The following is a 23543-nucleotide window of genomic DNA, read 5'->3' on the forward strand; positions in this document are numbered from 1 at the left end:
GGCGGTTTTCATAGGGGCCGCAGGGGGCGGGGCTAACGGGGGCGGGACTAACGGGGGCGGAGCCAAGGGCGGGAACGTTCCGCGTGCCGCCGAGGGCGCGCGCCGATTTTGGGGGGGATGGGGGGCTTTTTATCGCGACCCTCCCCTCACTATCGCGACATCTCCTTCCCATTGCGGCCCCCCGCGATGGCCCGGCCCGCGCCGTTACCGCGATCCCGGCGCTGCCGTTCGCCGCGAGCCCTTCCCTCGCTGCGCCCGCCGCCCCCCTCAATCCAAACCCTTCCTATTCTGCATCCCGCGATTATCACGATACATCGAAATTCGAACATCCCCTCAGTATCCCGGCGCTCGCTTCCGTCAATCGGATCCCTCCCATTATCGCGACCCTCACCCTTTATTGTGCTCCCTCTTCCCTGTTATTCCGGCCCCCTTCCCCGCTATCGCGACACCCCCACGGGTATCGTGATCCCCCCAGACTGATAATGAATCCCTCGTTATTGCGCCTCCTCCCTGTATATCGCGATTCCCGGTTATTCCGGGATTCACACATGCCCTTATCGCGACATTGCGCCCCGCTCTGGGCCCCTCGCGGGGGTCGCTGGCGGGGGGTTCGCGACAGCTCGGTGTGAGTCGGGGGGCGCGGGACCCCCGCCCCTCCCCCCGCGGTCTCGGTTTGAGTCAGACCCAGGCGGGACTTTCCGGGGGGAGGGGCAGCGGTTTCACTTCCTGCCCCGGGGTGGGGGAGGGGCTCGGCGGTTGAGGACGGGGAAAGTGGCCGGGGGGGGGACCGAGGAGTTCGGGATCATCTGCCCCCGAAGGGGGCCGAGAATACCGGAACCCCCAGAACGGGACTGGAGGGGGAGGGGGAAGGGGGGGTCGCGGCCTCGTGGGGTGCCCCTTCCCCCCCCAGAAAAGGACCGGCCCGGCCCCCCCCCGGCGAGAACTTCCCCGGGAAGTGGTCAAAGCCACCGCCCCTCCCCCACTGTGGGGCCCATGGGGCTGAGCTCCCCCCTCCCCCACCCCTGGGACTCCTTAGGGACTGAGCTCTCGCCCCAAAGGACCTTTTGCACCCCCAAAATCGTGTGCCCCCCCCCAGTTCGCCCCCTCCCCTTCTGGCGGCTGCTGTTCCCCCCAGCGCCTTCGGGCGGCGCTGCAGCCGCCCCGGCTGGGGTTCGCGTTATAGCGACCTTTGAGGGGGGCTACCAACAGTCCCAGACCCGGGGGGGACACCTGGGGACCCCCTCAAGTGGCCCCGCCCCTTTGCCCCCCTCTCAGGGGCTGAATGTGACCCCGGTCCCTCGGCGGGGGAAGGAGGGGCAAAGGGATGGGGGGGAGGGGGCGCGGCAGGGGGGGGCAGCACCGGGTGGGAAGGGCCCGAACCCCCCCGGGCCCCTCTGGGTGTCCCGGGAATTGGGGGGGGTGGGGTCTGGGGTCGCTGAGGGTCCCCCATAGGATGGGGGGGGAGGGGGCTTGGGGTCAGCTCAGGGCACTGTATATGCGGGGTTCTCCCCATTTTTGGGGGCGACCTGTGGGGTCCAGGGTTGGGCTGGGACCCCCAGGACTTTGGCCTTGACCCCGGGGCCCCCCAAATCCACTCAGGAGACCCCGGATGCCCACGGGAATCTCACAGATTTGTCCACAGCTGAGAGGCAAGAGGGGTGCTGCAGTGAGGGGGGGTCCTGGGGGTGTGCAGGGGGCTCAGGGCTGTGATGACACACTCAGGAGTGCTGGGGACACAGAGGGCCCCAGGGCAGGAGGTGACAGTCCCCAGGACGGGTGTGGGTTTTGGGGTCACATCACGAATTTCTGGTAATTGCAGAAAAGTCAGGGGCAGGAGGTGGAGGGGGGGGGCACCGGCGTCCCTCGGCCCGTGGAAGGAGAGGAATTTGGAGGGGCAGTCTTGGGGCCTGGATGCCCACGGACCCTTGGCCAAGGTGCATCCATGTGTGGGGTCCCTGGAGGGATTTGGGGTCCCTGGAGGGATTTGGGGTCTGCACACCCCAGACATGGAACTGGGAGGCAGGAGAGTGACACTGAGGAGGACCAGGAGGCACTGCAGGGCACTGGGATGGAACTGGGAGGACCTCTGATGGAACTGGGAGGCCAAGTTGGGAGGGCACAAAACCCCCCAAGGCCAAGTTGGGGGGGCACAAAATGCCCAAAACCAGGCTGGGGGGCACAAAACCCCCCAAGGCCAAGAAGGAAGAGGAAGGGCACCCTGGCCCCCTTACCAAGGGGCTCCCCCCACCCCAAAAACCTTTGTGAAGCACCAGGAGCTCCTGACCCGTGGTTTTTTTGGGGAATGGGATGCACACACACACAATCTGGGACGTGGGGGTGCCCCCCTCCCCAAAACCGCCCCCCCAAAGCAGACACAGGCACCATGGGAGGACAATGAGGCTCTTTATCACCCCCTCTGCGTGCCCCATCCCCCTCTCCCCGCTGTTAAATACCCCTGGAAGGGGGTCACCCCCCCACCCCTTCCCCCATCACACACAGGGTCCCCCCGGGCCCCCCCCGGCCCCCCCCTCGTCCTCCGCCTGCCGCAGGCGCTTCTTGGCCCGGATCTCGTTCATGGCCTCCTCGATGGAGCGTGTGTCCCTCTTGTTGGCCACGGGCACTGGGGGCACAGGGGACACCCTCAGCGACCCCCAGACCCCCCAGGACAGCCCAGGCTGCCCAAACTCCCCCTGGGTACCCCCAGGAGCCCCCCAGAGACCCCCAGGGGCTCCACGGGACCCTATTTGTTGGCCACGGGCACTGGGGGGACGGGAGGGACCCTCAGTGACCCCCAGACCACCCCTGGACAGCCCGGACACTTGGGGAAGGGACCCAGACACACCAGACCCTCCCCAGACACCCCCCAATCCCCCCAGAGACCCCCAGGAGCTCCATGGGACCCCGCTTGTTGGCCACAGGCACTGACGGCACAGGAGAGACCCGCAGCGACCCCCCCAGGCTGCCCAGGACCCCCCCAAGACCCCTGGATACCCTCAGACCCCCCCACTCACCACAGCCATAGGCCTTGTTGGCCTCCATGGTGCGGGCGGCGGCCTTGGCAGCCTCGCAGCCAATCAGGTGCCGGTATTTGTCCTTGTAATCGTTGGGGGGGCCCGGGAGGGCAGGGCCAGACTCAAGCTCCGCCTCCTCTTGCTGTGCCGCCAGCTCCTGCAGGTGAGCAGTCAGCAATAAGCCCCGCCCACCAGGGGCCACACCCAGGTAAGCCCTTCCCCCATCATACCTACACACCCCGCCCACCTGGCCACGCCCTGCTGAGCCCTGCCTATATACCATTTAAACCCCACCCACAATAAGCCACGCCTACCCAGGCCACACCCACCCAGCCCATGCCACACCCAGGTAAGCCCTCCCTCCATCACGCATACATGCCCCACCCATATATCAGTTAAACCCCACCCACTCTAAGCCCCGCCTACCCGGAGGCGGCGCCGTTCCTCGGCCCGGGCCGGGTCCCACTCCTCCCCCCGCCGGTACGCCTCCAGCTCCTCGTCCGACGGCGCAAACTCCTGGGGGGAGCCCCGGAGGTGACAGCGGTGTCACCCGGGCTCTGTCACCCCCCCGGGGACACCCAGGAGGGGACAGCGGTGTCACCCGGGCTCTGTCACCCCCCCCAGCATGCCCCCACCTTCTTGAACACCATCACGTAGCGGCTGTCCTCGTCGTCCCCGAAGGAGAACGATGTCAGCCCGGCCACCTCGGCCACGTCGTGCCTGGGGGGACAACGGGGAGCTGCTGGCACTGGGGGGGCCCGGGAGGGTCCCTGTGCTCCCCACGGGGGTCCCTGCCCTCCCCAGGGGGTCCCCAGCTGCCCCAGTACACCCTCAGTGTCTCCTAGTGCCACCACTGGGACACCCCTCGTGTCCCCAGTGCCCCCAGTGCCGCCCCAGTGCCCTCCCAGTGCCCTCCCAGTGCCCCCAGTATCACCCCAGTATGCCCCAGTAGCCCCCCCAGTTCCTCCCAGTTTCCCAAGTGCTCACAGGATGCTCCTCTCGATCTTGTTCATGGGCTGGAAGCGGCGCCGGGGCTCCCCCGTGGCCTGGATGAACTGGGACACCTCCTGCTCCATCTGGGGACAGACAGACAATGCAGGGGAGCCCCGGGGTTTGTGGGGGAGCCCCCCAGAACCCCCAGCAACGCACAGCCCTCCCACTCACCCTCTTCCTGAACTCGACCTTCTGGCGCTTCTCCTGCTCCTGCAGCTTCTTCATGCGAGCGGCTTGTTCTAGGGGCAACAGGGTGGGGTCACGGAGAGGGGAACCCCAAAAACACCTCAGGGGAGCCCCAAAACCTCAGGGGAGCCCCAAAATCTCCGGGAACCCCCAAAAACTCCTGGGACCCCCAAAAAACTCTCGGGGGCAGAGGGGGAGGGGCCTGCGCCCTCTGACCGGGCAGGGGCGTGGCCTGCGGTGGGCGTGGCCTGCGACCAACAGCGCCACACGGGGGACATGGCGGGGGCGTGGACAGACGGCCTCCGCTGTCAATCAGCACAGCGGGGGGCGTCGCCATGGCGCTGGGGGCGGGGCCTCGCCTGAGGGCGGGCGCCGGGGGGGGGGGGGATTCTGAGGGCGAAAGGCCGGGACGCGCCGCTCTCCGCCCGGGCCCGCTGCCCCGGAGCCTCCGCGCCCTCCCCGGCCCTGCTGACCCCGCGCCCGGCGCCGCGTCTCGCCGTCGGCCGCGGCGGGCGGCCGCTCCATGGAGTTGAGGATGGACCCCAGCAAGTCCAGTTCCGCCATCTTGCGCCGGGGCGATGCGTAACGCCGCCGCCGCGCGCGGGACACGCCCTCGGCGTCCGCCTGCGTCCTCACGTCTGGGGACGTAGCCCGGCCCAGGAGGCGTGGTCTGGCCCAGAGGGCGTGGCCTGTCCTCAAAGGGCCTGTCCTTAAAGACCTCCAGCTCCGCGGGGTCTTCCCGCGCCCCCAGCGACGTCCCCCCAGCGACGTCCCCTCCCTCCCTCCTTCCCTTCCCCATGTCCCCCCCAGTGTCCCCTCTCCCCCATGTGCCCCCCAGCGATGTCCCCTCCCCATGTCCCGCGCCCCCCAGCGATGTCCCCTCCCCATGTCCCGTGCCCCCCAGCGATGTCCCCTCCGTCCATCCCTTCCCCATGTCCCCCCAGTGTCCCCTCCCCACCCACAAACACAAACTCACCGCATTTTCCATTCCCGCTTCCTCGTTGTTTTTTAATGGAACTTTTTACAAAGAGCCCCCATGGGGCGGGGGGCGGTGGGGGCATGCGGGGGAGGGGCGGGGGGCGATGGGGAGGGGGCGCGGGGCGGCTCTGCCCCCTCCTGCCCCTCCCCACGGGGACAGCTGGACACACGGACACGCCTGGGGGGGACGGACAGTGAGGGGAGCTCCCCCCGTGCCTGGGATCCCCGTGGGGGGAGCACTGAGGGGCCCCCAACGCCGTGGGGGGGTCACGAGGCCAGGCCCCGCGTCTGTAAACTGTCCACGTCCTTGTTCTGCTTCAGCTCCTCCATCCTGGGCCAGGGACACACACATTTGGGGTGGGGTCACGCTTTTTTGGGACTCTGCACCCACGGTACCACCTGTCCCCAAACCCCTGTGCCCACCCAGCCCGTGTGACACCTCCCAGCGTCCCCTCCCTGTCCCCATACCGGTGGCGGCAGCGCCGCAGGAACCTCATGATCTTCCGCGCCGCCTGGTCCTGCTTGAGGGTGAGGAAGGTGCTCCTGGGGGAGACGGAGGGGGCAGGTGAGACCCCCGTGCCCCCCGCCCCGCGCCCCCCAGGTGCCCCGGGAGCCCCCGGGCCGCACCGGTGCTGGCGGAGGCTGCGGAAGCGCTGCTGGATCAGCACGGCCGCCCGCCGGCGGCGCTGGAAGCGCTTCTGCTCCGCGTAGCTGCGGAACTTGCTCTGGATCAGGATGGCGGCCTGCGTCATCCGCTGGAACAGCGCAAACTGCGGGGACAGGGGGACAGGGACGGCGTCACCCCAGTGTCACAGCACCCTCACACAGCACCCCAGTGTCACCCCAGTGTCCCACAGCGTCACCTCAGTGTCACAGCACCCCTGCGTCAAAAACACCTGGGTGACCCCCAACACCCAAAACGGCCCCAAACAAACACCTGGGTGACCCCAAAACAGCCCCAAACATCCGAGTTTCCCCAACGCTGCCCCCGTTACCTTCAGAGCGATCCAGGTCAGCTTGTGGAGCAGAGATAGAGGGTTACGGGGGTTCTGGGTGGTCCCTGGGGGTTTGGGGTCCCCGGGGCTCTGGGGGGTGCCTGGGGGGGTTCCGGGGGTTTTGGCGTCCCCCCCACCCCGGTACCTGTTTGTACTTGCGGTAGCAGCGCTGGATGACGGCAGCCGCCAGCTCCTGCTGCTCCTTCAGCCTCCGGCCCTGGGGGAGCCGGGGGGGTTTGGGGGGTCAGCGGGGCTGGTGAGCCCCCAGAGGGGCCCCGGGTGGGTTTGGGGTGCTGGGGAGCCCCCGGGGGCAGCCCCCAGGGGGATTCTGGGGTGCAGGGAGGGGGCACCCACCCGGTACTTGCGGAAGGCCCCCTGGACGAGCCGCGCAGCCTCGTAGAGCTCGTGCTGCTCCTGGTCACTGAGGGTCAGCAGGGCCACGGCCCCCCCCTCACCACGAGCCCCCCCAGAGGCGTTCAGGAACTCGGCCCAGCCCGCCGCCGAGGGGGGGGGGGGGCGCTCGGGGACCCCTGGGGACCCCCGCGAGGCCACCTCTGACCTGGGGGGGCACGGACACATGGGAGGGTCAGGGGGACAGGGCTGGACACAGCCAGGAGGGTCCCAGGATGTTCCCAGGGTGTCCCAGGGGCTGGGGGGCGTCCCCAGGGGGACTCTGAGGTGTGGAGGATGTGGGAGACCCCCCCACCCATGGAGACACTGGGGTAGCACAGGACCCTCCCACGGGGATTCCCGAGACCCCCCCGGGGTGCTGCTGAGTGGGGGTGACCCCCCCGGGGAGCTGAGGGTGCCCCCCGGACCCCCCCCAGCCCGGGGTACCTGTGCCCAGGTGCGGGGGGCCGGTCCACGCTCTCCAGGTACGTGGCCAGCCAGGCCATGGCAGCGCCCAGTCCCGCTGTCCCCGCTGTCCCCGCTGTCCCCGGAGTCCCCCCCGGTGCTCCCAGTGCCCCCGGGGGCCCCCCCGGCGCCTCCTGCTTGATGCGCTCAGGGGTGGCCTCGATGATTTGGCGTGCCAGGGTTACCACCTCGGCCTGGGGACAAAGGACAAGGGGTGTCTGTGTCACCACCTCGGCCTGGGGACACAGGGGGACATCGGGGGTCTGCCCCAGGGGTGTCCCCGGCCCCTGCCCCCCCCTTTTACCTGCAGGGCATCGGAGGGCGGGGCCAGGGCGTCCTCAGGTGGGCTGGGGGGCACTGCCACCCCCCAGGTGTCATCCTCGGGGGGCCCAGGGGGGCCGGGGGGCAGCGGAACGGAGCCGGGACCCTCGGAGAGCCCCGAGGGGGACGAGAGGCTGCTGGCTGTGCTCAGCCCTGGGGACACGGGGACACAGCAGGGAGGGGGTTAATGGGGGAGGGATACAGCCCGAGGGGACATGGGGGACATGGCAAGAGGACAGGGGACACTATGGGGACACAGAGATGCTGGGGAAGGACAGGGGACATCAGGGGACATGGGGAGGACACAGGGGGCAAAGGCTGGAGGGGACTCTGGGGGCATACAAAAGGGAACAGGGGGAGAATAGGGTGACAGTGACACTGAGGGGACAGTGACAGCGAGGGGACAGTGACCACACCAGGGTGGGGGTGGTGACCAGGGACAGGACACAGTGACACCAGGACAGAGTGCCAGAGGACAGGGAGGACACAAGGGGCCATACCTGTGTCAGGGCTCGCGGACAGCGGGGAGGGGACGCGCAGGCCGGGCAGGTGGCAGCGAGGGGACACGGGTGACCCCTGCAGCTCCTCCAGGCAGGTGACAAGGGCCAGGTGGCCGCGGGCACGGGCCAGGGCCAGGGGCAGCCGGCCCAGGGTGTCGGGGACGGCCAGCGCCCGCCGGTCCCAGCGGCACAGCCGCTCCGCCGCCTCGCGGTGCCCCAGGGCGCACGCCCACATCTGGGGACAGCGAGGTGACAGCGGCGTCCCCAAGGTGTCACTTGTGTCCAGGTGCCAGCCCTGCTATCCCCCCAGCCCTGCTGAGACACCCCATCCCCTTGGGAGGCACTGCCAGCCCTGCCACCCTGCCACAGTGTCACCACCACAGTGTCCCCAATGTCCCCAATGTCCTCAATGCCCCCCGTGTCCCCAGTGTCCCCTCACCAGGGGGGTGCAGGAGAAATGGTCCACGTTGAGGGGGTCGATCTCCTGCTCCAGCTCCAGGCTCTCAACTGCCAGCACCCTGCAGGACCAGGAAGGGACAGAGGCTGGGGAGGGTCACCTCTGCTAGGGGACACTGCTCGGGGACACTGCCCATTGCTGTCCCCAGGTGTCCCTGCTCACCGCCAGCGCCGCAGAGCCTCCACCAGGCTGGCGTAGCCCTGGGCAGCTGCCAGGTGCAGCAGAGTCATCCCACGGAACGTCACCCCGTGTGCCAGCAGCGAGGTCCCCGCTGTCCCCGGCGCTGTCCCCGACCAGCCCGGCCGCGCCATCATGGCCTCGCAGACGGCCACCACCCGCGCCTCGAAGGACGAGCCCGGCCCCTGGGGACATCGGGGAATGCCAGGGGACGCTGCGGGACACGGTGGGGACATCGAGGGACACCAGGGGACATCGAGGGACACCAGGGCACACACAGGGAATGTCAGGGGACATCGAGGGACACCAGGGGACACACAGGGACCCGGGGGGCCACGCGCTGCCCCGGTGCTGGGGCGGCCTCACCTGCTCGGGGGGGGTCTCGGAGGGAGCCCCCCGTGGGGGGGGCAGGGCCCCCAGACGCGTCTCCAGCTGCTCCAGGCGCTCCAGGATGGACAGACGGAACTGGGCCTCTGCGGAGGGGGGGCCCGGGGGTCAGGGGGGCACCCTGACAGCCAGAGCCCCCCGACACCCTGACCCCAGAGAGCGTCACCCCACAGAGACAGGGACGGGCTTGGGGTCACCGCAACAAGACCCCAAAAGGGACCCAGGTGTCTCGGCGCCACCCCTGGGGGGGTTTGTCCCATTCGGGGGGGGTCCCCACTCACCGTCCAGCGCCAGCCAGTCCAGCTGTGCCCCGGGGGCCGCCCCCCGGGCCCGGTACTCGAACGGGGCCGCGGCCGAGAGCAGCCGGGGGGGACAGGCCACGCGCAGGGCGGCCACGCCGGCCTCGTGAGCTGCGGACGGACACACGGACAGGGGACGGGGGGGGGGTCAGCACCCACCGACCCCTCGCGGGGAGGGGCATTTGGGGCAGGGGGCACTCACGGGGGCAGTAGCAGCGCAGCACGCCCGGCTGGACCAGCGCGGCGGGGACCGAGGTGCGGTCGAACAGACACGAGTAGGAGGCACCGGGGTCCCCCCAGGGCCCCGTGATCAGTACCTTGACCCCGCCCTGGGGGGGGACACACCGGCGGGGTCACCGGAGACCCCCGGGGGCGGCAGGAGGGGGGTCTGGGGGAGAACACCCCCTCCCCAAATCGCTCACCTCGGGGTACGACCACTCCGGGGAGAAATCGGTGATGGCCACGGCGGGGGGGGGGTCGCTGGGGGGGCCCGACGGGGAGGAGGGGAGCTGCTGGTGGGGAGGGGCGTGGGGGGTCGCGCAGGGTTGGGGGGACGCCCCCCGTGTCCGTGCCCCCCCCCAGCAGCAGCTCGGGGAAGGGCAGGGGGAACGCGGTCTGGGGGGGGCGCAGCAGCGGGGAGGGGGTCCTGGGCTGCAGCCCCCCGCTCTCCTTCCTCCTCCTCTTCCTCCTCGTCCTCGTCCTCCCGCAGCTCTGGGGGCCGGGGCGGCGCCCGGGGGTCGGCCTCGCAGCCGTAGGTCTGCCCGCGGCGGGGGCTGTTGAGGAAGCAGTCGGGGTCGAAGGCGGCGGTGGGGGGCTGCAGCGGGGGCGGGGCCGTGGGGCAGGACCCCTCGGGGGTCCCCACCAGGTGCTGGCTCGGGGTCAGCCCCAGGGGCTGCTCGGGACCCCCCGGCGCCGCCGCGCCGCCCCCGCCCCCCAAACTGGCGACCACCAGCAGGGGCAGAGCCCCCCCCGCACCCCCCGAGCAGGAGGAGGGGGGCGGAAATGGGGAGGGTCGGGGGGGTCCCTCGGGGGGCGCCGGGGAGGGCTGGGTGGTGTCCGGGGAGGAGGGGGCAGGTTTGGGGTGGGGGTCCCCAGAGGGGGCCACTCCCCCCCGCTCCAATTTTGGGGAGATGATTCGGTGCTTGGTGCTGCTGCATTTATGGCCGGGGGTGCCTGGAGGGGCAAAACGGGGGCAGGCGGTTAGCGGGGGGCAGATTTGGGGTGGGGGGCAGATTTTGGGGACACAAAGGGGGATTTTGGGGTCACACGGGGATTTTGGGAAGGTCCCAAAGAGGTTCGGGTTGTTCAGAGTGAGCAGAGAAATTTGGGGGTGTCCCCAGGGGTTTGAGGTGGTTCCACATGGGTGCAAAGGGCAGTTTGGGGTCCCAGGGCTGCTTTGGGGTTCCCAAGGGTTCTGGGGGTCTCGGGGGGTTCCCTGGTGTTTTGGGGGGCTCCCCGGGGGTTTTGGGGGGTTCCCCAGGGTTTTGGGGGCCCTGGGGGGGTTTCGGGGGTCCCGGGGGTCAGTCTCACCCAGCCCCCCGGCGCAGAGGCAGGCGTGGGTGCGGGGGGGCGGCCGGCTCTGGTGCCTCTCCAGGACGTGCTGCACCAGCTGCTCCAGGGACAGCCCGGGGGCGGCCCCGCCATTGCCACAGCCCCACTTCACCCCATGGACTGCGGGACGGGGGGGGAACCCCTCAGAAACAGAGCTGGGGGGGCACACCCTCCCTGACCCCCCAAAACAGCCACACAGCCCCTCCCTGACCCCCCAAAACAGCCACACAGACCCCCACCCTCTGTTCCCCCCCATTTGCACAGCCCCACTTTACCCTACAGAACTTCATCAAGAAACCAAAAACTCTGACAAAAAATGAGGATTTCGGTGTCTCGCCCTCCCTCCCGCTGCCCCAGCCCCTCTGTGGATAAACCCCCCGACGCAGCAGCCCCCCGGGGCAGCCCCCCACTCACACATGGGGCGCAGCTGAGCCACCAGCTCCTCCTGGGACCACTTGAGCCACTCGCGGGGGTCGCAGAGCGGGGGGGCCCCCGAGCAGAGGGGGGGGCTGCAGAGCCGGGGGGCGCAGCCCCGGCCGCACTCCTCCATGGCCGGCACGTTCAGGTAGTGCACCAGCACGATGTCGGGGTTCTGGGGGGCACAGGGGGCAGCTCTGGGTGTGGGGGGTCCCTGGGGGGGTCCCAGGGGGGCTGCAGAGCCGGGGGACTCCTCCATGGCCGGCACGTTCAGGTAGCGCACCAGCACGATGTCGGGGTTCTGGGGGGGCACACTGGGGCTGGGGGGTCCCGGGGAGTCCCTGGGGGTCCTGGGGGGGTCGTGGCCCCCTCCCCAGTTACCTGCAGCAGCCAGTAGCAGCGGCGGTGGAAGGTGGGCACGATGGAGGAGTGCACGTAGCAGCCGTAGAGGCACTGGGGGGGGGGGACACAGCAGGGATTGGGGGGGCCTGACAGATTTTGGGAGGTCCCTGCAGTCTGTGGGGGTCTCACATCCAAGCCAGACTCTCAGCTGCCTGGGCTGGAAGAGATAGACACCCCCAGACTGCCCCCCTGGGGATCCCCATCACCCCCAAACCCATTTTGGGCACCTCCCAACACCCCCACACTGCCCTCTTGGGGATCCCCAGCACCCCCAGACACAGAACTGGGAATCTTGAACAACCTAAACCACGCACTGCGTGTCCCCAGCACCCCAAAACTGTCCCTTGAGGGCACCAGCCCCCTCTGTCCCCGCACTGTGTGCCCTGACACCCCTCAGGCGCATCCCCAGCTCCCCATCCCTGAGCCAGGAGCACTTTCATGGCAAGGGCTGCTTTTTGTGGGACACCAGGTGGTTTTTTGGAGAAGGGGGAGGCTGTGTTTTGGGGGCCCCCTACCTCCACTCCCTGCACCTTCAGCTTCATGTGGTCCTCCCGCGTGGTTTTGCCATCCTTGCGCTTCTTCCAGCAGTAGCCATCCTTGCGGTACTTGACCTTCTTCCGGTTGTACAGGATCACCGACCCGTTCTGCGGCCTGGACACGGCGTCAGGGGGCCCCTGAGGGCCCCCGGGAGCCCCCGCGCCACCCCCAGCCCCCCAGGGCACCCCCAGACCTGGTTTTGGGGGAGCACGAGAGCCACTCGTCGTGTTTCTCGAAGGTGATCAGGTACGAGGCGATTTCCTAGCGAAGGGGACAGGTGACAAGTTTGTGTCCCCTGTCCCCCACCCCTTGCACCACCCTGCTGTGCCACCCCTGCTGTCCCGTGGTCTTGGGGTCCCCTGTCCCCCATTTTCCCCCGTGCCAAACCAAGCTCCCTCCTCCTGTGTCCCTTTAATGTCCCTTCCGTGTCCCCACGTCTCCAGGTGACTCCTGGACACCCCACATCATTCCCATCCCCATTCCCGCGTCCCCCCATCCCCTCCATGATCCCCCCAGTGCCCCCCAGTACCCCCAGTGCCCCCCAGTGCCCCCCAGTGCCCACCTCATTGGTGTTCCAGCGCAGCTGCTCCTTGGGCAGCACGGGACATTTGGGCAGACACTCCACCAGCTTCCGGGGCAGGAAAACCTTCAGGTGTCCCCTCTCTGCCGGGGGGGAAGGCTCGGTGTCCCCTGTGTCCCCTCCCTGTCCCCAAAGCCCCCCCCCGTGTCCCCTGTGTCCCCTCCCTGTCCCCAAGGCCCCCCCCATGTCCCCCTGCCCTCACCTGAGACCTCGGGGGGGTCCTTGCTGCTCATCTCGGGGGGCACACGTGGGGCCCTCAGGGCTCCCCGAGGGGGGCACAGCAAGGGCTGCAACCTGCAGGGACCCCAAAAGAGATGGCTGATGGGGTGGGGGACAGTGGGGTGACAATGGGGGGACACGGCACCAGGGACCCCAGAAACCCTCTCAGCATCTGCCCCTGTTACAGCCTCTGCCCTACAACCCCACAGATTCCTGCCCTACAAGCCCACACTTCCCTCCCCACTGCACTGCACAACCCTGATCTGCACCCCCATCTCTGCCCCACTGCACCCCACATCGCCCCCCACATCCCCTGCTCATGGCACCCCACATCCCTGCCCCATTGCCCCCCACATCTCTGCCCCATTGCACCCCACATCCCCCGCTCACTGCCCCCTCAATCTCTGCCCCATTGCCCCCACATCTCTGCCCCACGGCCCCTCCCATCTCTGCCCCACACCCTCCCACGCCCCGCCCACCGCCCCCCCATCTCCGCCCCACAGCGGCCCCCCCCCACCGGAACCCCCCCCCAACCCCCATCCCCGCCCCACACGGTCCCGGCCCCGCCCCCGGCCCCGCCCCGGCCCCCCCGGCCCCACCTGGCGCCTCAGGGGCCGCCGCCGCCGCCGCCGCCCCCCCCCCGCCGCCCGCCGCCATCTTCCCGCCCGCCGCGGGCCAGCGCCGCCGGCGCCTGACGTCAGCGCGCAAGGGGGAGTGGTCAGCGCACCGCCGGGCGGGGGCGTGGTCAGCGCGTAAAGGGGCCTGGTTGGGGTGAGGGCGTTCGGGGTCGTGTGGGCGGGGCGACGTGGCGCGATGAACTTTGTAAATTTAGCAATTCACTCGTTGCACTCACTTTTTTATGGTTGTATGGGCGAATAGTTCAGTTCTGCTAATACAATAAACTTTACAGTTACACCACCAGTTATACTCTCACACTACGCAACTGTGAAATAAAGCTTCCAATTGTATGGCAAATACGGTTAGTACTGAAAATAAACTTTCTTGAGGCGATTTTGGGGCCATTTTGAGGATTTGGAGGCTTTCTGGGCGAAAAAAAATGTAGGGAAACCTGAAAGAAAAAAATTAAGAGAAAACGGAGGGAATTATTTCACGAAAAGAAGGCAAAAGTGTGAGGAAGAAAACCGGGGAAAACACAACCCTGAGGGAAAAACGAGAGAGAAACCTGAGGGGAAAACCCTGAGGTAAAAATACGGGGAAAGCCGCCCCAGATGTGGGTCCCATCTGTACCGCGTTGCCCTTTTAAGAAGGGGCGGGGTCGATGCCTCTCCCTAGGCCCCGCCCCGGACCGGCCCAGCCCCGCCCCGCCGGGCCCGGGCGCGGCCGCAGCCCCGGAGCCGCCGCGGAGCCCCGGGAACGACCGGGAATCACCGGAACACCCGGAACCCCCTGGGACACCGCCGGGAACGGCCGGGAACCCCCCCCGGACACCCCCGGGCCGAGGGGATGCGGCACCGCGGGGCCGGTGAGCGGGAGCGGCGAGAGTTGGGCGGGTGTCCGGGGGCGGGGAGCAAGTTCGGGGGGCTCAGAGGGGCTTGGGGGGGTGTAGGGGTCCCGGGGGTGTGGAAAGGGGGTCCCGGGGGTCCTGGGGGCTCAGGGACACTCGGGGGTGTCATGTGCTGTTCATGCTGACCTGGATCACCTGGGATTTGGGATGGGGGGGATCCATGGGGGGGCTTCCCACGCCCCTCCTCCTCTTCCTCTGCCCCAGATCCCCCCCTTGTCCCACATCCCTGAGCCCCGTCCCCTCCGGGGCACCCCCTGAGTTTTGGGGGGCGCTGGGGAGGGTGGGGCCTGGGGGGGGCTCTTTGCTCACCCCCTTCCCCGGGTTTATTTTTCTATTTTTAAATTTTTTTTATTTATTTTTATGTATTTATATTTGCATATAATTAAGGTTGTATATTTATATGTGTATATTTATATAATATATGTTTTTATTATTTATATTTATATTTAGTTATTTTATTATTTGTATATTTATTTTTTATTATTTTATGTATTTTATACATTTTTATTTATTATATTTATATATTTTATATAGTTATTTTTATTTTTTATTTTTACTTTTATGATTTTTATTGTTATGTATTTGTATTTATATATAATTTACATTTATATATGTATGTACTTTTTTTTTTTTCTTATCAACCGCCCCGGGTTTATTTTAAGGGCTCTCCTTGGGCGGCACCGGGGGAGGGACGCGGAGCCCCCCCAGCCCTGCCCTGCCCTGCCCTGCCCTTCCCGGGGGTCGCGCACACACCTGGCACACACACCTGGCCGAGGGGCGGCGGCGCCGGGAGGGGAGGGGGCGGTGACGCCGCTCTGTCGCGACAGGCTGAGGCTGTCGCGGGCATGGCGGGCGCCTCGGTGAAGGTGGCGGTGCGGGTGCGGCCCTTCAGCGCCAGGGAGAGCAGCCGCCAGGCCAAGTGTGTCATCCAGATGCGGGGGAACACCACCTGTGAGTGGGGGGCGGCCCGGGGGGGGGGTCCGGACAGGGTGGGACCCCCCAGCGGTGTGGGGGGGGGATCGCGGCGTGGGACCCCCCCTTGTCCCCGTCCTTGTCCCGAGCTGGCCCCGAGCCCGGAGTGCCAGCTGCCCGGGGCTAAAAATAGCGACGGGGAGGGTTTGGGGGGGGGTGACGGTGCTGGGGGGGTGAGGGTGATGTGGGGGGGTCACCCCAGTGCCGGTGTCACCCCCACCCCACAGGCATCACCAACCCCAAGCTCCCCAAGGACGGCACCAAACACTTCACCTTCGACTACTCCTACTGGTCCCACACCTCGGTGAGTGCTGGGGGGGCTCGGGGGGGCTGGGGCCCCCAAAAAAGAGGGGCTGGGACCCCCAAGAAAGAGGGGCCGGTCCCTGAGTACCCCCCCGCAGGAGGAGGACCCCAACTTCGCCTCGCAGCGCCGCGTGTACCAGGACATCGGCGAGGAGATGCTGGCCCACGCCTTCGAGGGCTACAACGTCTGCATCCTGGCCTACGGCCAGACCGGGGCCGGCAAATCCTACACCATGATGGGGCGGCAGGAGCCGGGGCAGCGCGGGATCATCCCGCAGGTCCAGGGGCCGGGGGGCTCCCGGGGGGCTCGAGAGGGGCTGGAGCCCCCTGGATCCTGGTTCAAGGTTCCTCCTCACCTGCAGCTCTGCGAGGATCTGTTCGCCCGCGTCGCTCGGGAGGGGTCGCCGGAACTGTCGTTCTCTGTGGAGGTGGGTCTGGGGGGTTTGGGGAGGGTCTCCTGCGCTCTGGAGGAGTTTGGGGGTTCAGACACCAAAGTTCAGACACCAAAGTTCAGACACTGAGTCCTGCAGGCTCACCCCAAATGCCCCACAGCAGTTTGCAGGTTCATCTGCCCCCCACCCCAACATTTTGGAGGCTCACCCACCCCAAGATTTTGGGGGCTCGCCTGTCCCTGCAGCCCAGCACTTCAGGAGTTTCCCCTATCACCATTTTGGGGATTCCTCCCAAAAGTCTCCCCCTGAAATCTCCCCCTGAAATCCCCCCGAAATCCCCCCTGAAATCCCCCCTGAAATGCCCCTGAAATTACCCCCCAAAATCCCATCGATTTGCCCCCAGTTTGAATCTTCCCTCCAAACCCTCTCCCCGAGTTTTGGGCTCCCTCCTGAGCGCGTCCCCCCCGCCAGGTGAGCTACCTGGAGATCTACTGCGAGCGCGTGCGGGACCTGCTGAACCCCAAGAGCCGCGGGGGGCTGCGGGTGCGGGAGCACCCCCTGCTCGGGCCCTACGTGCAGGACCTGTCCCGCCTGGCCGTGGCCTCCTTCGCTGACATCGCCGACCTCATGGACAGCGGCAACAAGGCCAGGTGTGGGCAGGGCGGGGCAGGGGGGCGGCCTGGACCCCCCAGAACCACCCCCAGGCACCGAGGGTCCCGTCCTGCTCCCCTGCAGGACAGTGGCGGCCACCAACATGAACGAGACCAGCAGCCGCTCGCACGCCGTGTTCAGCATCGTGTTCAGCCAGCGCCGCCAGGACCCGCTCAGTGAGCTGGCCACTGAGAAGGTCAGGGGGTGCCTGGAGTCACCCCCAAATCCATCCCAGCCTGGTTTTGGGTCACTCTGAAATACCCCTGAAGTCATCCACTGAACTTCCCCTGAAATCCCCCTGAAATCCTCCCTGAAATCCCCCCTGAAATCGCCCTGAAATCCCCCCTGAAATCGCCCTGAAATCTCCCTGAAATCCCCCCTGAAATCGCCCTGAAATCCCCCCTGAAATCGCCCTGAAATCGCCCTGAAATCTCCCTGAAATCATCCACTGAACTTCCCCTGAAATCGCCCTGAAATCATCCCCTGAAATCACCCCGAAATTGCCCTGAAATCCCCCCTGAAATCTCCTGAATTCCCCCAAAATTTGGCATGATCTTCATCCAGCGTTCAGCAATTCTCTGCACTCCCTCAAATCACCCCGTAATTCCACGGACACCCCCAAATTTCCCCCCAAAGCCCCCAGAGTTCCCTCCCAGAGCCCCCCAGACGCCCCCTGTCCCCCCAGGTCAGCCGCATCTCCCTGGTGGACCTGGCGGGCAGCGAACGCGCCGACGCATCGGGGGCCAAGGGCATCCGCCTCAAGGTGGGCAGGGACCCCCAAAAACAGGGGAGGCGACTCCCCCCTGCCCCCCAGAGCCTTCCTGAGCCTTCCTCCCCTCCTCATCCTCCCCAGGAAGGTGCCAACATCAACAAGTCCCTGACCACGTTGGGCAAGGTCATCTCTGCCCTGGCCGAGGCGGTGAGTCTGGGGTCCCCCACCCTCGGGGGGCGTCCCCTCCTTTTTTTGGGGACCCCTCACGACCTTCCTCACCACCCTCCTCATCCTCATCCTCCCGGGCAGACCAGCAAGAAGAAGAAGCCGGAGTTCATCCCGTACCGGGACTCAGTGCTGACGTGGCTGCTGAAGGAGAACCTGGGTGGGTTTGGTTTATTGAAAATATGGATATTGATTTAGTACCAAAATGTGGATATTTGTCTGGTACCGATATCCAACTGTGAGAGAGGAAAAGTGTCTAACAGTGTACAATTAGAAAGTGAATGTTTATTTATGTACGTCCAAATACACAGCACAATTTACAGGTGATTACAGAGCCCTTTTATCTAAACAGCTATTGAATACCCAAAATATTTTGGGGGGCTCAGGGTATTTATATATAGGTTTTTTAAAAATATAAATATATTTATTAATTTTTATATTTTATTATTTTTATGTATTATTTTATTATATATAAAATAATTTGTATATATTATTATTTATGTAATATTTATATATATTTATATATTTAGTTCTTTCCTATTTACAAAATTTTTATATATAAATATGCACTTTATTAATATAAATATATATTCTCATATTCTTATTTTTATATATTATTTTATTATGTATAAAATTTTTGTATATATTATATATATTAAATATGTATATATTATTTTTATATGTGATTTTAAATGTATATGTTATTTTTAAATGATATTTTTATTATATAAAATAAATTATTATTATTATTATTATTTACATAATATTTTTATATATACTTATATATTCAGTTCCCTCCTATTTACATCTATTTTTATGTGTAAATATATATATGGTTATAAATATAAATCTGCATAAACAGGAGGGAACTCCCGCACGGCCATGATCGCGGCGCTCAGCCCGGCCGACTGCAGCTACGAGGAGACGCTGAGCACGCTGCGGTGAGCAGGGGGCTCTGAGGGGCTTGGTGGGGTTTTTGGGGGTCCTGGCGCTGATCCCAGCCCCGTTTTTTCCCCGTTTTTTCCCCGTTTTTTCCCCGTTTTTCCCCGCTCTGTGCCCCCAGGTACGCGGACCGCACGAAGCAGATCCGCTGCCACGCGGTGATCAACGAGGACCCGAACGCGCGGCTGATCCGCGAGCTGCGCCGGGAGGTGACGCGGCTCAGGGAGCTGCTCAGCGCCCAGGGTGAGGGGCTGGGGGCTCGGGGGGGCTCTGGGGCGATTTGGGGGGGATTTGGGGAGTTTGAGCTGCTCAGCGCCCAGGGTGAGGGGGGATCTGGGGGGATTTGGGGGTCCTGAGAGGCTGCGGGAGCTGCTGAGTGCACAGGGTGAGCGGATTTGGGGGGATTTAGGGGATTTTGGTGGGGGGGACAGATTTGGGGTGTCAGTTCCGGAGAGGATTTGGGGGGAGATGAGGTTTGGGGCTTTGATTTGGGGGTGCAGGAGGTGACCCCCCCTCACACCGAGCCCCCCATCTCCCCCCAGGCCTCAGCGACCCTTCCCTCACCTCCTGCCCCCCCCCCAGCACGACGCCCCCCCACCCTCAATGGGGACCCGGGGCTGGAGCCCCCCCTGGGCCCCACAGAGGCCATGGAGCGGCTGCAGGTGACCCCAAAAAAAAACCAAAAACCCCCCCAAAAAACCCGGAAAGACCCCAAAACCCTAAAAACCCCTGCCCTGCTCCTCGGGGAGCCTGGGGGGGTTCCCCAAACCACGGGGACCCCCCCAAAATTTGTTTTTCCTTCAGGAAACGGAAAAAATCATCGCAGAGCTGAACGAGACCTGGGAGGAGAAGCTGAGACGGACGGAGGCGCTGAGGCTGGAGCGGTGAGGGGGGGCCCAGGACCCCAAAAATATTCCTGAACCGCCCCCAAAAATATTCCTGAACCCCCCCAAAATATTCCTGAGCTCTCCCAAAATTATTCCTGAACTCCCCCAAAATACCCTGAACCCCCCCAGCCCCGCCCAAATGCTCTTTGTGCACCCCTGTAGCCCCCCAAACCCCTCCCCAGCAGTTCCTAAACGCCCCCAGACCCCCGCAACACCCTCTGTGCGCCCCCAAATTCCTCTGGGCCCCCCAAAATTTCCTCTTCCCCCCGTCCCCCCCAGGGAAGCGCTGCTGGCCGAGATGGGGGTGGCTCTGCGCGAGGACGGCGGCACCGTCGGGGTGTTTTCCCCCAAAAAGGCAAGTTTTCAACTTTTTAAAACTTGGCTTTGGGGGGGGCCACACCCTGAGGGTCCCCCCAGCCCCTGACCCCCGTTTTTCCCTGCCGTGCCCCCCCCAAACAGACCCCGCACCTGGTGAACCTCAACGAGGACCCCCTGATGTCCGAGTGCCTCCTGTACCACATCAAGGACGGCGTCACCAGGTGGGTGGGGGGGCTGTGGGACCCCCAGACCTCCCCGGGACCCCCTTTGGGACCCCCCCCAATCGGTGTTTTGCCCCCCCCGGGCAGGGTGGGCAGGGTGGACGTGGACATCAAGCTCTCAGGACCCTCCATCCAGGACCAGCACTGCCTCTTCCGCAGCCGCCCCGACCCCTCCTCGGGGGAAGGTACGGCATTTTGGGGGGTCCCTGCTGCATTTTGGGGTGCCCCCCCCCATTGCCCAGCCCCCTCCCGGCACAGATTAATTGATATTTTTCCCCCCCACCTCCCCAAAACGCTGCAATTGGAGCAGGTCAGCGCGGCCCCCCCAGGTACCGCGAGGCTCCTGGGGGGGCTTTGGGGTGGTTTGGGTGGGATTTGGGGTTCCCTCGGCACGGAGGTGACCCCCCCCCGCCTTGCTGTCCCCCCCCGAAGCTGTGGTGACGCTGGAGCCGTGTGAGGGGGCTGAGACCTACGTCAACGGGAAGCAGGTGACGGAGCCGGTGGTGCTCCAGTCGGGTAGGGACCCCCCAAAGCCCCCCCAGACCTCTGTGTGTGCCCCCCAAATCCCCCACCCCGCCCAAGATCCCTGTGGCTCTCGCTTGAACCCCCCCAAAAATCACAACTTTTCCCCCCAAATTCCCTTTGAGCTCCCAGAAATCTCATGTCGCCGCCAGGTTTTCTCTGGAGTTTTTGTTACGACGCCCTCAGAGCCCCATTTTCCACCTAAATCCAGCCAAAACTTCCTTGACCCTGCCCAAATCTGCCCCAAATCCCCTCTGTGACCCCCCTAACCCCATCCCAACCCTCATTCTGGGGCAGAACCTGCCCAAATCTGCCCTAAAATCCCCATGTCCCCCCAACCCAGGGAACAGGCTGATTTTGGGGCAGAACCTGCCCAAATCTGCCCTAAAATCCCCCCAAACCCCTCTAACCCAGGGAACAGGCTGATTTTGGGGCAGAACCTGCCCAAATCTGCCCTAAAATCCCCCGTGTCCCCCTAACCCAGGGAACAGGCTGATTTTGGGGCAGAACCTGCCCAAATCTGCCCTAAAATCCCCCGTGTCCCCCTAACCCAGGGAACAGGCTGATTTTGGGGCAGAACCTGCCCAAATCTGCCCTAAAATCCCCCGTGTCCCCCTAACCCAGGGAACAGGCTGATTTTGGGGCAGAACCACGTGTTCCGCTTCACGCACCCCGAGCAGGCGCGGCGGCAGCGGGAGCAGGGGGCGTCCCCCGGGCCCCCCCCGGACTGGAACCTGGCCCAGAGGGAGCTGCTGGAGCAGCAGGGCATCGACATGCGCCTGCACAGGTGGGCACGGGGCCTGGGGACCCCCGCGCCGTGCCCGGGGGGGGCTCACCCTGCGTGTGTCCCCCCGCCCAGGCTGCAGGAGCTGCAGAACCAGCCCCAGGGGGACAAGGAGGGGTCGGAGCAGCCGCAGGTGAGGGGGGCGCGGGGGGCGTTTGGGAATCCTGCGTGGTCCCAAGTGTGCCCTCAGTGTCCCATGAGCGTCCTGGGTGTGTCTCGGGGGTCCCCTGGGTGTGTCTCGGGGGTCTCCTGGGTGTCCCCTCGGGCTCCCCCGACTCCTCGGAGCCTCTCCCCCATCTCTCCTCCCATCTCCCGCAGCCCCCTGGCTCTGAGCCCCCGCCGTGCCCCGGGCCGGGCTGGCGGCCGCTCCCGGTGCCCTCGGTGGTGCCCCCGGTGCGCTCGGGGCCGCGCCGGGCCGGGCTCCCGGGAACGGGCAAGCGCCGGGAGCCGCTGCGCGTCTACCAGATCCCGCAGCGCCGCCGGGGATCGGGGACATCATCATCATCATCGTCATCATCATCGTTATCGCCATCGCCAGCCCCGAGGGTCAGCACCGAGCCCAGCCTGGAGCCGGCACAGCGGCTGCGGGAGGAGGAGGAGGAGGATGAAGGTGGTGAGCAGGTGAGTGAGGCAGGAGGAGGAGGAGGAGGATGAAGGTGGTGAGCAGGTGAGTGTGGCAGGAGGAGGAGGAGGATGAAGGTGGTGAGCAGGTGAGTGTGGCAGGAGGAGGAGGAGGATGAAGGTGGTGAGCAGGTGAGTGTGGCGGGAGGAGGATGAAGGTGGTGAGCAGGTGAGTGTGGCAGGAAGAGGAGGATGAAGGTGGTGAGCAGGTGAGTGTGGCAGCTGCACCTGGACAGGCTGGGGGGATCCTGAGCCAGGTCAGGCAGACGAGGGAAGGGTTTTTGATAAAATGTAAGGAAAGGCGTTGTCTGTGCGCCAGGTGAGCGAGGTGGAGGGGCTGCGGCTGCACCTGGACAGGCTGGCCGGGATCCTGAGCGAGGTGCGGCGCCAGAACAGCGCCAAGGACGAGCAGATCCGCGCCCTGCGCGACCGCGTGGGGCAGATGGAGCGCGTCATCCCCATCCCGCTGGTGAGCCCAGACAGAGGGACAGGGCAGGGACTGACGGACAGGGAGGGACACGGGGACAGACTGAGGGACACGCGGGGGGCAGATGGAGCGCGTCATCCCCATCCCCCTGGTGAGCATGGGACACAGGGACAGACTGACAGACACTGAGGGACCCGGGGGAGACTGAGGGACCCTGAGAGACCCACGGAGCCCCCTGACACCCTGAGTGCCCCTTCCCCATCCCCTCCCCCCCCCAGTTTCCCCTCTCCCTGGCCCACATCCCCCCCAGACCCCTCTAACCCCCTCTCCATCCCCCCCAGGACGACGCTGACGATGCCAATCCGCCCCCCCAGGACCCCCCCTCGGCCCCGGGGGCGGCGGCGGCGCGGCTGTGCCGTTTGATGGAGCAGGACCCGGCGTTCCGGCGGGGGCGGCTGCGCTGGCTGCGCCAGGAGCAGGCGCGGCTGATGGCGGGCGGGGGTCCGCAGCCCCTCCTGCAGCCCCCGCCGCCCCCGCGCTTCCAGCAGGACCCCAAGCTGCGCTTCCCCTTCAAGAGCAACCCCCAGCACCGCCTGGCCTGGGGAGGGGGCGCGGGGGACGCCCCCCATGCTGACAGCAGCCCCCTCCCCTCCCTGCAGCCCCCTCCCCACTCGGGGCGGCCCCGCCGGGGGTCTCTGGATGGGGGGTCCCCGCCCCCGGCCCGGGTGCGCCGCCAGCGCTCGGCTCCCGACCTGAAGGCGCGGGGCCCGGTCCGCGTAGGGGGCGCGCCCCCTCCCCAGAATGGACAATCACAGCCCCCTCCCCACATTTGGGGGGTGTCCCCGCCCCGGGGAGCCCCCAGCTGCTGTCACACTGCCCAAGCCCCCCCACGCGCGCGTGTGTGTGTGTCTGGGAAGCGGTCCTCGGTCAGGAGGGCCCCCCCATCTTAGAGGGGAGTCCTTAATTAATGCTGATCCTATTGATTAATTAAGGGGAGTCCTTAATTAATGGCTAATTAAAGAGAAGCGGCTCAATTATGGGCCCCCCCCCCAATTTTGGTGCCGCCTCTCTGCTGGCCACGCCCACTCCAGCTTGGCAGATCTGGACCACGCCCTGGGCACGCCTTTTGGGGCGGAGCTAAGTGGAGCCACGCCCACACACTGAGGTCCCGCCTCT

At 65.6% G+C, this 23543-nt stretch overlaps 3 protein-coding genes across 3 annotated transcripts; 1 reads left to right on the forward strand and 2 right to left on the reverse strand.

The window, feature by feature from the left end:
* Positions 1-2489: 2489 nt before the first annotated feature.
* Positions 2490-5250, reverse strand: SPAG7 (sperm associated antigen 7). The gene is made up of 8 exons (XM_030970597.1): positions 5167-5250; positions 4664-4860; positions 4176-4243; positions 3999-4087; positions 3647-3731; positions 3438-3527; positions 3012-3168; positions 2490-2620 (listed from the first exon to the last, which is right to left on the reverse strand). Exons 1-8 carry the CDS (start codon positions 5169-5171, stop codon positions 2490-2492), a joined length of 822 nt encoding a protein of 273 aa, XP_030826457.1. The 5' UTR covers positions 5172-5250.
* A 106-nt stretch (positions 5251-5356) lies between these two features.
* CAMTA2 (calmodulin binding transcription activator 2) lies at positions 5357-13299 on the reverse strand. The gene is given in 25 exon segments (XM_030970596.1): positions 5357-5499; positions 5637-5711; positions 5796-5938; positions 6164-6184; positions 6309-6380; positions 6518-6722; positions 7001-7212; positions 7323-7492; positions 7840-8074; positions 8279-8357; positions 8459-8658; positions 8840-8946; positions 9142-9270; positions 9362-9488; positions 9582-9686; positions 9688-9781; positions 9783-10332; positions 10690-10830; positions 11125-11302; positions 11509-11580; positions 12045-12180; positions 12260-12327; positions 12629-12729; positions 12849-12940; positions 13288-13299. Coding segments are annotated over 25 exon segments (3378 nt in total). The 5' UTR covers positions 13290-13299; the 3' UTR covers positions 5357-5435.
* Positions 13300-14190: 891 nt separating this feature from the next.
* Positions 14191-23524, forward strand: KIF1C (kinesin family member 1C). The gene is made up of 24 exons (XM_030970576.1): positions 14191-14348; positions 15218-15341; positions 15590-15666; positions 15764-15943; positions 16028-16093; positions 16529-16707; positions 16793-16904; positions 17394-17471; positions 17562-17627; positions 17730-17805; positions 18508-18586; positions 18709-18823; positions 18897-18908; positions 19130-19249; positions 19392-19471; positions 19754-19829; positions 19934-20013; positions 20101-20198; positions 20446-20529; positions 21160-21322; positions 21395-21452; positions 21638-21940; positions 22260-22409; positions 22709-23524. The coding sequence occupies exons 2-24, from the start codon at positions 15236-15238 to the stop codon at positions 23315-23317; spliced, it is 2967 nt and encodes a 988-aa protein (XP_030826436.1). The 5' UTR covers positions 14191-14348; positions 15218-15235; the 3' UTR covers positions 23318-23524.
* Positions 23525-23543: the final 19 nt, after the last annotated feature.

Source organism: Camarhynchus parvulus, unplaced genomic scaffold (assembly GCF_901933205.1).
Source record: "Camarhynchus parvulus unplaced genomic scaffold, STF_HiC, whole genome shotgun sequence".
NCBI lineage: Eukaryota > Metazoa > Chordata > Aves > Passeriformes > Thraupidae > Camarhynchus > Camarhynchus parvulus.

Coding starts and splice junctions, on each gene's coding strand:
- SPAG7 (XM_030970597.1), bottom strand. Junction 4,088..4,175: donor AGGTCGAGTTCAGGAAGAGG/GTGAGTGGGAGG, acceptor GTCTGTCCCCAG/ATGGAGCAGGAGGTGTCCCA. Junction 3,732..3,998: donor AAGATCGAGAGGAGCATCCT/GTGAGCACTTGG, acceptor TTGTCCCCCCAG/GCACGACGTGGCCGAGGTGG.
- KIF1C (XM_030970576.1), top strand. CDS start 15,236: ATGGCGGGCGCCTCGGTGAAGGTGGCGGTGCGGGTGCGGCCCTTCAGC. Junction 16,905..17,393: donor GTGAGCTGGCCACTGAGAAG/GTCAGGGGGTGC, acceptor CTGTCCCCCCAG/GTCAGCCGCATCTCCCTGGT. Junction 18,587..18,708: donor GAGACGCTGAGCACGCTGCG/GTGAGCAGGGGG, acceptor CTGTGCCCCCAG/GTACGCGGACCGCACGAAGC.